This window comes from Panicum hallii, chromosome 8 (assembly GCF_002211085.1).
Source record: "Panicum hallii strain FIL2 chromosome 8, PHallii_v3.1, whole genome shotgun sequence".
In the NCBI taxonomy this organism is placed as follows: Eukaryota; Viridiplantae; Streptophyta; class Magnoliopsida; order Poales; family Poaceae; genus Panicum; species Panicum hallii.
Genome location: NC_038049.1, coordinates 16,276,805 through 16,292,315, shown reverse-complemented (window position 1 = coordinate 16,292,315; position 15,511 = coordinate 16,276,805). Strand labels below are relative to the sequence as shown.

At 46.3% G+C, this 15,511-nt stretch overlaps 1 protein-coding gene, 1 long non-coding RNA gene and 1 other non-coding gene across 4 annotated transcripts; 2 read left to right on the top strand and 1 right to left on the bottom strand.

The window, feature by feature from the left end:
* LOC112903648 lies at positions 1 to 444 on the bottom strand. Its single transcript, XM_025972885.1, has 3 exons — positions 397 to 444; positions 121 to 348; positions 1 to 63 (listed from the first exon to the last, which is right to left on the bottom strand). The coding sequence occupies exons 1-3, from the start codon at positions 442 to 444 to the stop codon at positions 1 to 3; spliced, it is 339 nt and encodes a 112-aa protein (XP_025828670.1).
* Positions 445 to 1,327: 883 nt separating this feature from the next.
* Positions 1,328 to 1,434, top strand: LOC112872478. The gene has a single exon (XR_003224674.1). It is a non-coding gene; the product is annotated as a small nucleolar RNA R71 (small nucleolar RNA).
* Positions 1,435 to 10,646: 9,212 nt separating this feature from the next.
* LOC112902935 lies at positions 10,647 to 15,168 on the top strand. Of its 2 annotated transcripts, XR_003230696.1 has the most exons (6): positions 10,647 to 11,157; positions 11,784 to 11,915; positions 12,539 to 14,234; positions 14,323 to 14,513; positions 14,592 to 14,818; positions 14,887 to 15,168. It is a non-coding gene; the product is annotated as an uncharacterized LOC112902935 (long non-coding RNA). The 2 variants fall into 2 exon arrangements; XR_003230695.1 differs by having other exon boundaries at positions 11,055 to 11,915.
* Positions 15,169 to 15,511: the final 343 nt, after the last annotated feature.

Below are 15,511 nucleotides of genomic sequence, written 5' to 3'. Positions count from 1 at the left end.
TCATATTTTCACCAGAATATTCTCTGCAATTCCCGCGGGGTAACGAACAAATTGGTTCGCTAGCTGCAAACATATAGCAGTAGGAGCAAGCGCATGATGGTTAAGTTTATCATAAAGTACCTTTGGCATGACGCTGACGCTCGCCCCCAGATCACAAAGAGCGTGCCTCAAGTGTTGGGCTCCGATTGAACATGTGATGGTGGGGCATCCTGGGTCCTTCTTCTTCTTCTCCGGAAGAGGATCGAGTATAGCTGTGCTACACTCCTCTGTAAGCTGCACGACCTCGGTGGTTGGCAGGGACCTCTTGTTTCCAAGGATATCCTTGATAGACTTGGCATACGTGGGAACCTACATAGCATCAAGAAGCGGTATGTTGACATAAATCTTCTTAATTACCTTGATGAACTTGCCGAATTGCTTGTCGGCCACTGGCTCCTTCTCCATTCCAGAAATGGTAAGGCAGTTGTATCATGGTACTCTTGGGAAGCCCTTGGGACTTCCTCGGTTTCTTCAGCCTCCTCCTGCACCTCGTCTTGTGCATCGGTATCCCTGGCAGTTACAGTCTTCCGCCATGTACCTGCATCCTGCGGATATGGTGGTTCCTGCGTGGACTTTCCAGCCCACGTAGTCACCACATTCACACTTTCCTTGGGATTTACTTCCAATTTCCCGGGTAGCTTTCCCTCATTATGGTAAGGGCAAGATGAGACTAGCTGAGCTACTTGAGTTTCTATCATTTTATTAAAACTCAGCTAATTTTTAATAACAGAGTTAAAGCTCTCCATTTGTGTGGCCAAAGAGTCCAAAATTTTATCATTAGCTTGAAACTTCTTACTAATGTTATCATTAATTTATTTCTGGCTATACTCTTAAGTCCTTAAGTGAGGGCTGAAAATTGTTATTAAAGTTGTTGCCTTGCTATTGGCTGAAGGGGAGGTTAGGCTTGGAGTTCCAACCTTGCTGAGGACGGCAGCCTGAGTTATTGGGATTGTTGTTCCCAATGAAGTTTATGTCCTCTTGAGTTGACGAGCAAGTGTTTCCCAAGTGCCCAGTATTGCCACATGTCTCACATGTTACCCGAGACTCCATGATCTAGTTGACCACCTGGTGCGAAGATTCCAGCTTTTTCATGAGAAGATCCATCTTGGCTGCAGCATATCTACAACATCAATGGTGTACTTCTTTAACATGGGCCGGCTGCCTATCTCCCTTCCAGCTCTGGTTGGAGGCAATCTGGTTGAATGCTCCTCCTACTGCTGCATCTATGTGGTCTTGCGCTCGCTGACTCAGGCCATGAAAGAAGTTGTGAATGATCAGCTGTTGTTCCATCTCGTGGTGTGGGCATGTTGCGATGTATTCCTGGAGACGTTCGCAGGCTTTCGGGATGTTTTCATCCTGGAGTTGTTGAAAATTGGAAATCCTGTTCCGAAGGGTGTTGGTTTTGCCCACCGGAAAGTACTTGTCCAGCAATGCATTAGAGCTGGCATCTGATGTGGTGAATGCATCCTTGTTGGTGTAGAACCACGTCTTTGCTTTCCCAAGAAAAGAGAATGAGAATAGACGAAGACGAATGTTTTCTATTGTAGTGCCTTTGTTGTTGATTGTGCTGCTCACTTCTAGGAAGTTCTGAAGATGAGCATTGACATCCTCTGATGCCTTACCACAGAAGGGACTTTCTTGGACCATGTTGACAAGTCCAGTCCTGAGCTCAAAGCCTTCATTGCCTTTGTCGGTGTTCAATTCAGTAGGGATATGGCTGCTGGATGGGGCTGAGAACTGATGGAGTATCTTTTGAGCCATTGGTGATGAAGCTGGTGTTGTTGAACCTTGGCTTAAGGAAAGCCTTTTGGAAATTTGACTACATAAAAATTGACAACATAAAAATAATAATAGTTTATTCAGAATGAAACCAGCTATCATAACATGCAACTTCTTCTTGAAGATATAGTTGGTCAAAGATGAAAATATTTGACTTTGACTAATTCTAAACATAGCTATATTTTGGGACGGAGGGAGTAATATAGTGGGGGTAAGCCAGATAAGAAAGATAAGATAATAACCAAGCAATGACCGTCTGATACAAGAGACTCTAAACCTTAGAGCGGTAAGCAGCTAGGAGGACAACGACCAAAAAATACTCCTAAAACACTTCTAAACTAACGAGCTTACTTCTAAACTAAACCTTGCTTCTAACTTGATATCGGGAACCAAGAGCTTACCTCGGCGGCTAGCGAGAGGAAGGACTACAGAAAGGGGTGAGAGGGGAGTCCAACTGCAAATAGCAACTACTGTTATGAAAACATCGGAACGTGGTGGACTACGAGGGATGAACAGGGTTGTCACCACTTGTTGCCTACCACACTATTCCGTGGGGTGCAACACGCTTCCTATCTAACACTAAGCTAGACACCACGTCAGCACTTGGTGTTAGGATTTCTCTTGAGGCTGTTGACACCGGTTTTTTGGCACGAGTCTGGCCTATGATGAGGCAAGGGAGGTAGCCAATGGAAGCTGGCTGATGTTGAAATGGAGTTGGCCGATTGGGTGACATGGCATCACAGCCGATGGAGCGGAATAGATACTGATGTCTTACGTCAGCAAAAACGTTATGTAGAGTCCAAGTCATGTGCGAGTTGTTTGTTATAGAAAAGATTGTTTTCTTTTTAGTCAAATTATGTGGTGTCGTGATCAACTAGGGTTTGTTAGCTTGGGCTATAAATATTGGCCTACGGGCTTGTAATCAGGGTGACATCCAATCAAATACAACAATTACTCCTTTTTTGTCGGCAACTTCGCCAAACCCTAGTTTTGTAGCTTTTTTCGTTTTCTTCAATGAGTTATTCTTGTTGGCCGGGCTGCATCACTTCGATAATAAATTAGGTTCTTTGATTGACGATGCATCACTTTTTTCTCGATCTATTTGTTCACCTGTTATCGATAATAGCTTTTCTCTACGAGATTAATTCTCTTAGTCTTGTTTAGTTTAGCTTTTATCATGGTTATGCAGCTTCGATTTGAGTTATCTATCAGCTTTTACTATAGTTTTATTGTTTCAATCTATCACATCAAGCATAGCCAATCAGATCTAGATCTAGGTGTTGTTTACAAGGCATTATTAAGTAAAATCAATACTGCTTTTACAATTGAATCGGCTTGTTCTAGCCGATTACTTATTTATTCATATCGGACCTTTGATCGATATCTCCTGTTGAATGATTCAGAAAACCAGCCGGTAGTTCAAGTATTTGACGTTGCATTGTCCGTTGTAAATTGCAGGTCAAATTGACTGGCACGTCCCGTACCTACGCGAAGCTATTTTTGGTGCCTGCACCGGAGGAAAGCAAATCTCCCAAGTCGTCATGTGGGGTTGTGTAGGAAACCAATCACTGGTTTTTTTGCGTCAGCACACTTTTGGCATGCCTGTTAGGACCACAACAACAACCTCAACATGAGCATCCCGAAGTCTAGCGAGGTGAACACGGAAAACGTCATCGATGTCACCATGGAAGATCTTAATGACACCCAGAAGCAGTTGTTGCAGAAGGCCATAGATGAGTACCAGCAAGCCTGCCTTAGAACTTTCAGCTCTACCAGGAAAGGAGAGGTCACGCAGAAGACAGCCTTCCCAAAGCTACGGGAAATCATAGTCACTGAGGACACGGTTAAGTTTCAAGAGATGTTCGATCAAGCCATGCACCATGCAATGATCAACCAGTCGAGCATCTTGATGAATTCAGTTCAGCATGCCTTCAGGGAGACTATGGCCGGCAACAGGCAGATGGGTTACAAAGGACCATGCTACTTCCAGCCGGAGTCATCGGCTACAGCAGGGGCTAGAGCTGAGAACGCTGCTATGACAGGTATTGGCACCCAGCCAGTACAACCCAACGTGGTGCAAGCAGAGGCTGGAGGTTATCGAGTGCCCCATTCACTCCACTCCTTAGGGAATCCACTCCAGACTGCACCGGTGTTTACTCCTAGCTCGCCGTTGATGGTGTCATCAGTGCATGGAGGCCTCTTTAGCACCCCAATTGGTTTCACCCCCAATACATCTCTGAGAATGCCTCCTGATTACATGATCCCAACAAGTACAGGGGCACCCGCGCAAACTCAAGATACTACAGGTGCAAGCAAACCAACTCATGGTGCGCACTCTATGCCTTAGGGGTCGTTACCTCTGGTGCCACTCGCCCAGCCACCAGCTTTTCAGCAGCAGTTTGGCGGTCTTGATTCGCAAGCATCGGCTTTCTAGCTGATGGCTCATCACCAGCAACAGGCTAGTAGTTATCAGCAAGGCTCACCGGCTCCTCAACCGGCAACAAACTTCTCGACGCAACAAGGGTCCTACCAGCCGCAGGCACCAGCCCATAGTTCATCAGCCCCAGCACCTGATACAACAACCGCAACCAGCCGTTCAGCAACAGGATAGCCTCCAGAACATCAACTGGGCTGGACAAATAGCTGATGTGATGAGAAATCAATTCGTCTTGAAGCGCAAAGAGCCAGCCTACATGTATCAAAGGCCCTACCCTGAGGCTTACGATCAGATCGCCATGCCCCATCGGTATAGGGTATCATATTTTACCAAGTTCTTTGGACAGGACAATGGGATAATGATTGAGCATGTCAGTCGATTCTTAGTCCAGTGTGGAGAAGCTTCCGGGAAAGATGCCTCAAAGATCTGTTTGTTCCTGTTGTCTTTATCTGGATCGTCTTTCACTTGGTTTTCCTCGCTACCGGCCAACTCCATCGTCACATGGGCCGATTTAGAGAAGCAGTTCCACAAGTCTTTTTTTCGCTGGGGTTCATGAGATGAAGCTTACAGATTTGACGGCTGTGAGATGAAGCTTACAGCCAGTCCTTCATTTTTTTCAAAGGTTCAGAGATATCCGGAGCCAATGCTATAGCCTATCTCTTGTGAATTGGTTTTCCAGGGACTTTTGCCTCACATCAAAGAAAGATTCTCTTCGCAAGAGTTTGAGAGCTTAAGTCACCTTGTTCAGAGACTATCAAACGTTGACGTCCGTGTCCAAGATCCCAGGAGGAACCCTTTTCAGAAGAAGGTTGCATTTGTTGATGACTCCTCCAATTCTGAAGACGAGGCTAAAATCGGCTTGGCAGAATGGAATAGGAATAAAAAGCCTGTTTCGTGCCGATTTTGATGTCACTAAAGCCGATAAGATCTTTGGTCTGCTGTTACAAGAAGGGTTGATCAAGTTGTTTCCTAACCATACGATCCCATCAGTTGATGAATTAAAAAATCGCAAATATTGCAAGTGGCACAATGCTGTGTCTCATAACACCTATGAATGCAAAGCATTCCGTTAGAAATTCAATTGGCTATCGAGCAGGGGAGGATCAAATTTGAAAATCCTGCAAAGCCAATGAAGATTGATGGGCACCCTTTCCCTACAAATATGGTGGAAGTGAGTGACACAAGCAACAAGGGGAAAGCTAAGGTGTTGACCTTCGAGTGGGCCGAGCAGTCAAGAGCAGTGGATCCTAAATTGCAAATATCGGCTGATGAGTTGCCCACACAAGCAAGGGCAAAGCTCTATGAGACCCCGTAAAGCTGTTACTTCCCAAATATTGCTGGACAAGTATCAACGTTAGCAACACAGAGAGAGGTGCTCCTAGGAGGAAAGGATCCAACACGATGAAGAACACTGGCGGTGCCCTTTTTCATTTTCTGTTGGAATGAGGGGCTGAGGTTGCCGTCCGCTGGTAACTGTAATGAGTGCAACGGACCACTTGAAGAATATCGCTCATCCAAGAGACCGTGTCTTGATGATCATGACCGATAGCTGATCGGTAGAAATAGGCGCGAGGAGAGACGCATTCTTGTTCATGATCGGCTGGGACATAGGGTCAGCGTACATGATCGGCTGGAGGATATGGCCAACGATCGGGTACCAGATGAAGAACCTTTGAACCGCGAAATTGAGCATCAACGCACCTATCATTAAGATCCTGAGACATATCCCCAATGGTGCCCCAGAGGGTTGACTAAGTCTCAGAAAAGGAGGGTTCAAAGGCTGTGCCACAGGGAGCAAGAGGAAGAGCGCACTCAAGAGAAGAAGCAAGTAAGGTCCCAAGTGTGGCGCGTCAAGCAAAAAGCTGATGAAACGGCTCCATCAGCATCGGTTAATATGGTATTCGTCTTGTCAATGGAGTTCAAGGCTCCAACAGATGATGAAGAAGCAAAGGAACTGGCGATGGCCCAGCTAACTCTAGATCCGATGCCAGCCACGTTTGACAAGCCAGACGAAAAAGAACGTCGGCACTTGAGGCCTCTGTACATCAAGGGACACGTTGATGGCTGGCCGATGACTAAAATGTTAGTTGATGTTGGAGCTGCTGTTAATGTGATGCCATACGCCATGTATCGGAAGCCTAGGAAAGGCGAAGAAGATCTAGTGAAGACCAATATGGTGCTCAAGGACTTCGAAGGCAAGACCTCGCCGGCTCTAGGGGCAATCAATGTTGAATTGACGATTGGGAGTAATACTCTCCCTACCACCCTTTTCATCATTAATGGAAAAGGTTCATATAATTTGGTCTTGGGACAGGATTGGATCCATGCAAATTGCTGCATTCCATCCACCATGCATTAATGTCTTATTCAATGGCTAGAGGATACCGTCGAGGTTGTATATGCTGATTCATCGCTCAGTGTTGCGACGGCTGATCCTTAGATCTGGGGGTATAATGGTGCGGAGTGCATATCGGGCAAAGTTTGGGAAGGATATTTCCTTAAGATGTTCAATTTTGGTTTAAAGCCGATCCAAGCAGTCAGCTCTGAAGAGTTGTCTTAATGGATGATTTCCTGTTGAATGTTGAAGGCAAGCTGGGGCACGTATTTACATCAGCCGATGAATTAGAACAAGTGGATATTGGAGACGAAAGCAGACCTAGGCTGATGGTTGTTAGTGCTAAGTGTAAACAAGAAAGATCGATTGTAAGTTGTAGCCAATACAAGAGGTATCACCTTAGCATGAAAAAATTTGAAAAAGGAACATAAGGGAAGATGCGTGAAGTAAACATGTTCTATCAGCCGATGGTACTTAGCCGCGATCGGTTGTTTCATGGCCGACACGTCATATGTCGCCCTTAGTGCAAAAAATAATTACATCAAACAATTGTTTGCGTCATCGTGATGACTTCAAATTGTGAAGCAGTAAAGTAAGATCAAAGTGATTACAACAACCCGAGGAAACTCCGGATTGCATGGATCGCACGCAGGTGAATCTGATCAACCTCTTTAATTTCTCTTTGATCGTCATCAGCTAACCCTAGGATCGGCTTGATCATCTTGTGGAGGCAGACAGCTTCACGAACCGGTGCTTTCATGTCTTCTTTCATTTTATCTATAACGCTGGGAAGTTGATTTAGCTTCTTTTCTTCATCTGATAAGGCAGGAGTCACTGCCTCTAGTTCTTTCCTAAGTACTGCTCTTCTTGCCTTTAGCCGATCAATCTCACCTACAATGGTAGTCCGAGAGTTTTCAAGGAGTTCAATCCAGGCTTTGATGTCGTTGGCTCGGGATCGGCTAGCCTCTTTCTAGGTGATCAGCTCCGCTTGGGTGGCACGATCGAACAGGTGCTGCATGGCTTGGAGAACTTTAAGTTGATATCCTTCAATGAAGGCGACCGGAAGCAGAGTAGCCTCGACATCGGCTAGCAGTTGGCCCTTTAAGAGACAAAACACTCCCTTTACGCCTTCTGCATCTTGGACCAATGAGCCAATATCTTGATTCAAAAGTTGAAGGATCTCTTGAAGCTTTGCTTTGACTTCGTCTGGAACCTCTCCCAGCACCACAGCTTTTGATGAAATCTCTTCTTCCTCCAGAAGATCTCCGATTTGTTATGAGAAAAGGCTGTTGTCTTGAGTATCTTGGGCTTGCATGGATGAATCAGATTCAGTAATGATGTCATAATGATGAATCAACAGAAGCCACAAGGGATTTACTTGTTTCAGGATAATTTCATCAAATTGAGTAGTCATCATCATTGTAAGAACCGTGGAAGGTTGCTTTTTTGTCGATTCAGCAAGAGTTATTGGTTCAGTTCTTGGGATGGTGCCTGCATTGGTTCCTTGTGCTTGGCCCTCTTGCTCTTCTAGTAGCGGTTTGGATTGAGCTGATGTGGCAGCTCCCTGAGGTTGCTCCTGGATGATGGTCACTGATGACTAATGAAATGTTGAAGAGAATTATGAATGCCCATGTTTGCGCTAAAATCTTATGAGGAAATTGTATTATACCTGAAGAGATTGAGGCAGTGGTGGGTCCAACAGCAAGGATGATGATGATTCTGCCGGTGGTTCAGTCATTGGAGCGATTAGAGGAACTGATATTATTGGGGTCGAAGCTGACGTCGGTGCTGCTAGTTCGGGTGAATCCAATGGAATGTTCACCTTCGGAGTGATCGATGTTGCCCATGGATTGGCAAGTGGTGGAGCCGATGATACTCGTGATGATGAAGTTTGTGCCGGGGATACCTGCAAGGTTTTCCATAATAGAAATATTGCGACTGATTGTTGATTCAGATGTTGGTCGATTGAATAACTTACCTTGAGGGCCGTCACTAGCAGCCTTGCCGTTATTGCCGGATCGGCTGGTTGATCCGATGAAGATACTCCCTTAGCTAATTTCTTCCGCACATGCATTTTGGTACTCTTAGCCTTGCGCTTGGTGGATCGGGCTGTGGCTACATCTTGAAGGGACGGTGCGTTACGGCCGATATATCGTGTTTCTGAGGGTGGGGCATAATTGATTGGCCGATTGGTGTTACTGACTCCTGGAGGAGTGGTATCAACATCCTGCAAACATGATAGTTAGAAAAATATCAAGTAATGATCTGTTATGGAATTCATGGAACATTGAAAAGGTAGGTTACCTCATCATCCGGCACAATGAAGATAGGGGCAAATTGTTGGCAGTATGTTTTGGCTGATGCAAAGAAGAGATGAAGGCTCCTTGCTGACCACCATTGTCTAAAGGGCTTGGTAGTAAAAGAACTGATAACCCAGCCATCCAAGTCGATTGTTTCGACATCAAGTACCAGATTCTTCAGCCGATCATACTCTAAGCCAGTTGTGACAGTCTCTCTTGGTTTTACTAGATCGGTGAAGAAAAGACGGACTGGTAGTTGGTCGAAGCCAAGTTGACAAGCTACTATCATGGATAAGGTCCATAACTCAGCATATTCCATCCACCCATGAGTCACTAAGACGTATATGGACCTAAAAGAAAAATATTGGTGGAATGGCATGAAAGTAGAGGTGGAACAATTTGTGGCACAATGTGATGTTTGTCAAGGAGTAAAAGCAGAACATCATAAGCCAGCTGGTCTACTTCAATCACTGCCAATTCCAGTATGGAAGTGGGATGAAATAGGAATGGATTTTGTCAATGGTTTACCCGGAACAAAGAAAGGAAATGACTCCATATGGATAATAGTGGACCGACTCACCAAAGTCGCTCACTTCATACCAGTACGTACTTGTTATGGTGGAGATAAGCTGGCTTAGTTATACATTGACAATATAGTGAAGTTACATAGAGTGCCTAGCAGAATTGTCTCAGATCGAGGAACTCAATTTACCTCTAAAGTTTGGAAAAGTCTGCATAAGTCCATGGGAACTAAGTTGGATTTTAGCTTAGCCTATCACCCCCAGACTGATGGTCGGACTGAAAGAGTAAATCAAATCATGGAAGATATGTTAAGAGCTTATGTACTCACCTATGGTAAAGATTGGGAGAAAAGTTTAACCTTTGCAGAATTCTCCTGCAATAATAGTTATCAAGCCAGCTTAGGCATGTCCCCTTTTGAAGCCCTTTATGGAAGAAAGTTAGGACTCCTCTAATGTGGTCAGAAGTAGGAGAGCGTACCCTTCTTGGACCAGCTCTCATAAAAGAAGCAGAAAACCATGTGGCAGAAATTAGAGAAAAATTGCAAGCAACTCAATCTCGCTAGTAGAGTTATGCGGAGAAGCGAAGACGAGAACTGAGTTTTGAAGTTGGAGACTATGTTTATCTTAAGGTGTCTCCAATTCGAGGAACCCAAAGATTTTAAGTTCGGGGAAAGCTAGCACCCTGTTATATAGGACCTTATCAGGTGCTACAAAAGGTTGGAGAGGTAGCATACCGTATACAGTTGCCTCAAGAAATATCAGATATACACCCAGTATTCCATATGTGTCAACTAAATAAATGCTTGAGAGTTCCGGAGGAACAAGTGCCCATGGATGCAATAGATTTGCAAGACGATCTCAGATATCAGAAGCTGCCGATTAAGATTTTAGACAAAGTCACCATGGAGACTAGAAATTCAATAGTCCGATTATATCGAGTCCAATGGAATAGGCACAGTGAAGCTGAAGCTACATGGGAGTGAGAAGATACTCTGAGAAAAGAATTTTCCTAACTATTTAGGAACCAGCCGATCTCGATGACGAGATTTATTTTAAGTAGGGTAGATTTGTAACAGCCCGAAAATTTATATTCAAATCACTCGAATTCAAAACTATTTTCAAAACTTATTTGCATAAATTTATCCCTTGAGCTCAAATTCCCTTGTCATCTAAACCCCATCTTATACCTAATCGCCATCTAATTAATATCTCCCTGTCAATCCATTGATTGCAGCCTAATCCTTCCTTCTCTCTAAGCCACCATGCTAATTCCATTGTCTCCCCTGTCGACCTACGCAAGCAAGCTGCACACACGCACAAGCCCTCCTCAGCAGCACGCATACGGCACCATGCTCCAGCAGGTGCTGCAGCGCCCACGCCGCGTGCAAGCTCGCCAAGCCAGGCCCCCTTGCCGTGCTCGTCCTCACCCACGCCGATGCAGCCTTGCTCGCCGGCTTTACCGCCTCGTCGCTGGTGCACCACCACCATCACGACCACGCCCGCAAGCTGCCGCTCCACCATCGCCCTGCCATTGAAGGCGAGCTGCGGAGCGTTGGCACAGCTCGGCCCCGCCGCCTATGAAAGCCACCCCAAGCTGCTCTCCTCTCCATCACGAGCTCGCTGAGCCGCCAGCTCCACCGCTCTTCTTCCTCCCCGCTCCAATTTCCTCCTCCCCTGTTTCTGTACAGAGGACGGCCCCCTCGTCGATCTCCGGCGTTTGGCCACCACAGTTCGATTGGCTCGAAAGTGAGCACCTCCAGACCTTACTCTACCATCCCCAACCCGCGGCTCTTCCTTTCCCGGTCACCAGCGAGCTCCCCACGAACTCCCATGGCCGCAGCAATGGCTGCTCGGTGCGGACCACCTTCCACGCCCTCTCCCATGCCCGGAGTCCCCAAAACTGAACTCCGTCGCCCTCCTCTCTCTCCCCGTTCTCTCAGATTTCGAAACGGTGGACTATAGCTCGATCCCCGCGAAGCTCCGGCGAGTTGCCACCGTGGGTGCTGGCGGCGCCACCCGGGGACGTCGTCCTGCCTCTGCGCCTCTTTCCCGTGAGCAGATGAGTCATGGGCTTTGCGGGTCCTGCAGATCACTACCGGCCCAAGAAAAACAATAGCCCAACCACATGAGCCACGTCCATTAAGCTCGTGAAGCTCCCCTCCATTTATGTTATATCATTTTCGGAATTTAATTAGAAGCCTCCAATTACAAAGCCATATCTCACCTATCTAAGCTCCAAATCAATTGATTCTTTTTCCTCTATTCCTATAAAATCATATACTATCCATTCCTCCTATTTTCATCTTCTTTTGAGCTCATTTTGTGTTGTACTTGATTGTGTTTGTTTGTCGTTTGCGTTGTAATTGCTGTAGCCGACGGAGTGATTGAGGAGGAGGACGAGTTTAGAGGCCAGCGCTGCGATCTTGTGTACGAAGGCTAGGATCGCGAGCCGGAGCTAGAAGCCCTGTACCATGATCAGGAACAGCCTGAAGGATTTAAAGACGGTAAGTCCAACCTATTCCCTTTTGATCTTATTTATCCCAGTTTTCAAACACGACCCGTAGAAGCCTAATACTACTTGCATCCAGTTATATATATATGCATAAATTATTTTACTATCTGATTTAGTTATGAACCTGGTTGGATAGCCACTCCTTGTTGCCATTACCTCGCTGATGTGACATAATCTAGGGCTTATCGCTAGACATGATACGCTCTGTTTATGCGATCTCCTTGATATTAGCTAAATGCTTAGGACCTATTATTCAACATTCTTACTACTCATTTTACAAATGCAGTTGTTTTCAAACAAGAAAATGTGTTGAGTGTGTTGTTGTGTAAATATGGGTTGGGATTTTTAAAAAGTATTAATGAACAACTAAGTGTTGGTGATTACCTTGAGATGGGGCGGATCAGGGTTCCTTTTGTGGGATGCCTGAGAGTTTTGCTCGTACCTGTGTGGCTGAGTATGGAAGATGTCCGCCTTGTCTCGTTTAAGGATCGAGTCGATGTGTCATATTGCCTAACCCAATTTATCATACAACCAAAGAAAGTGAGTGCTGCTTTTGCTGATGACTGTATTTTTTCTACCTTCATCCTTTTGCTTATAGTTGGTTCGGTTATGTAGCGATTGATCTAGGCTTCATTGAGCGTCGGATCGATGATATTCTTGGTCTCGAGACCTCCACGGAGTACAAGGCCATCAAGCAGAAACTAGGCGGGACACGCACAAACCGTGTGTTCCTTGCGTTCGGCGTCACAGCCCCCCAGCGCATCGCTGCGATGAAGCACAAGGAAGCTGAAGATAAAGAGAAAGGTAAACAGCTTATCAAAGCCACGAAGGCATCCGAGGGCGGTGGTAGCAGCTATGCTACCGCGAGCCTTGAACAAAAGAAAAGAAAACACAAGACGAAGGGCGCCAGTGGGCACAAGCACTCCCATCTCATTGACACAGTGCCCTCAGGTCCTCCCCCGCTTCAAGACAAGGGGGACTCCGAAGATGCTATGGAAGCCAGCCCCATCGCGGCGGCTCCCATGTCGATGGCGCTGCCTCACCCTTCGGTCTATTTGGTGATCCGGGACCCCGAATCTTGATCTTAGTGATCAAGAGATGGAGAGCGATGAAGAAGATGAAAAAATAGAGGAGATTGTTGTTGATGATGTGCCAATTCAATGCGCTCGACATCGCGAGGAGATTGTCCTGAGTTCTAGCGGGGCCACTTCTAGCTCCTCCGGCTCTAGCTCGTCATCCTCGTCCGAGAGCAGCGAAGAGGAGGATGCTCCAGCTGATGACGAAGCGCCCCCTGAACGAGCGGCCCCTGCCAACAAGGTTCTGGGCGGAAACAATGAAGCTGAAGGGAGCTTGCGCCTGACCGATAGCGACGGTTACTTTGAGAGCCCCAAAGACCCCACTGCCATTGTTGCTGAACTAAATGCATTCGAAGCCAAACTCATCGGGGCGACAGATTATTGGCAGCCTTCGCTTCAAGAGCACGACCGAGAACATGGATTCTTGCGTGAGGCTGGTGAGTGTTTCTGTTTCCCGTTAATGGAAAAGGAATTGATGAAGTCTGGCATGGCCAACATGCTTCGCTGCATTGAGGATTTGTCATTGAAGGCATTTGTCGCTACTCGTTGTGCCAACCACCAACTCCAAGCCGAAGCTCTGCCTCCTCTCACTTGTCAGAGTTGGAGGAAAAAATTGCTATGCTGGAACGAGAAAAGCTGGAGCTCCAGAAGGCCCTCAAAGCCGAGCAAAGCCAGCACACCGCTGCGTGCACCGAGGCTGAAACCGAAGTTGAAATAAACAAGAATCTCACAAATCAACTTGCTGAAGTGCAGGTTCGATTTGAGACAGCCGAAGCTCGAGCCACTAAGGCAGAAGAGAAGCGTCGAGTCTCGTGCAAAAATTTCAAGGTTTATCACGCAACTCTTTCCGTCGGCATGGCTCAATTGCAGGAGGAGGGCCCCCGTCTTTTGTCCGCCTATGGCTTGATCGCTCCGGAGCTTGCTGGTCCTGAGGACTTGGAAATCCAACAATTTTTCAAATGGCTACGGGCATGTCTTGCTATGGTGGACTCCGGGAGCTACCTCTATGGGGATCTGTGTGCCATTGTCGCGACCTGAAGCTGGTGTTTCTTAGGGTATTCTCAAGGCTCATCTTCATGCACTGCGCGACCGTACCTTCGAGTGGCCTTCGGAAGAAGCCGTCCAGATAGGGAACTTGCTCCCCCTTCCTGAAAATATTGCCAAGAACTTATCGAATCATTTTTTCAAGGGGTAATGCTCTTGTTTGCTACGAAGGTGATCGACTGAAGGAGCAGGTATGCTTCTTTGACTTCGTCGCTTTTGGTATATTCTGAACCTTGCTTCTGACATGTACTTCGAATTTGATACTGATTAAACTGAAAGCGGAGTCCTACGCCAAGGAGTTTCTTTGTACTGCTTCGACTGCGGGCCCTTCTTCACAAGCTGCTGCTACTGCTTCGGAGGCTGCAGTTGAGATGCTTATACCTGTACACCCTTCGTCTACGCAGAGTGGTGTTGATGGTTCAGATGCTCAAGCTAACCCTTCGGGTGTTGAAAGAGCGGAAACTGGAGAGGTGTGAGGATTATTCATATGAACAATTGAGTTTTGTAATATATCACTTTTGGATACTAACACCTTCGACCCTGCGCAGGACCCTACGACGGAACCTGCGTGGGTCACCGAAGATATATTGCTTGTGACAATGAATCACGATGATTTCTTCGTAACTAGGCAAGCCTGGGCGAAGTTTCACTCAGTGTTCCCTTCGTGACTTTTGATGAATTCTGAGCCCTTAAGCTCCATACATATGAAAAATGCAATGTTGCTGCGAAGGAAATTTTTGCTGAGTTCGAGCGTGATCTTGCTGCTCACGCTAAGGTTCTTGCTGATCGCACCCTTCATCATGAAATTTGACAGATCGGAAATTGTTCTAACGTGTCGTACAGCTTGCCTGAAGGGCTTAAGGAGCCAACATCGGAGCCTGTGGAAAATGAATGCGGTCCTTTGGAGTATATGTACCACGTTAGAACGTGACCGAAGAGAAGAAACCATTATCTCTCCTGTCCCGCACAATCTTCGGCTGCAGGGATGCCGTCCGACAATAGCCTTCGTCGCATGGCCGAAGATATCATCCGTGTTGCCGTTCAAGAGTTGATAGATGAAATTGATCATGTTGTATTTGATGAAGAACAGTGATGTTTTCAGATTATTTGTTGTATTTTATGAAATAAATGGCAGTTTCGTATGTTGTATGTGAACTTTGGAAATGTTTGATTCACAAAGAAGTGTATGTTTGATGTGAGACCCTTTGCTGAACCGGATGCATGATTGAGTATGATGAAAAACGTGAGGCACCACCCCTTCCTGCTCAGTCATGGTTTCGGGGCTGCAAAGTTTCTTGACGCATCTCTTATTTACTACCCCGAGCAAGCCCCTTCGGCAATCTGACAGCATGATTAAGCATAATCAGGCTGCAAAGTGCCACCCCCCCTTAATCAGGGTGTCGGGATGGCAAAGGCTTTTGTTTGTTGGAGCCCCTTCATTTTTTTGGTCTTGTGAGAAGGTCTCGAT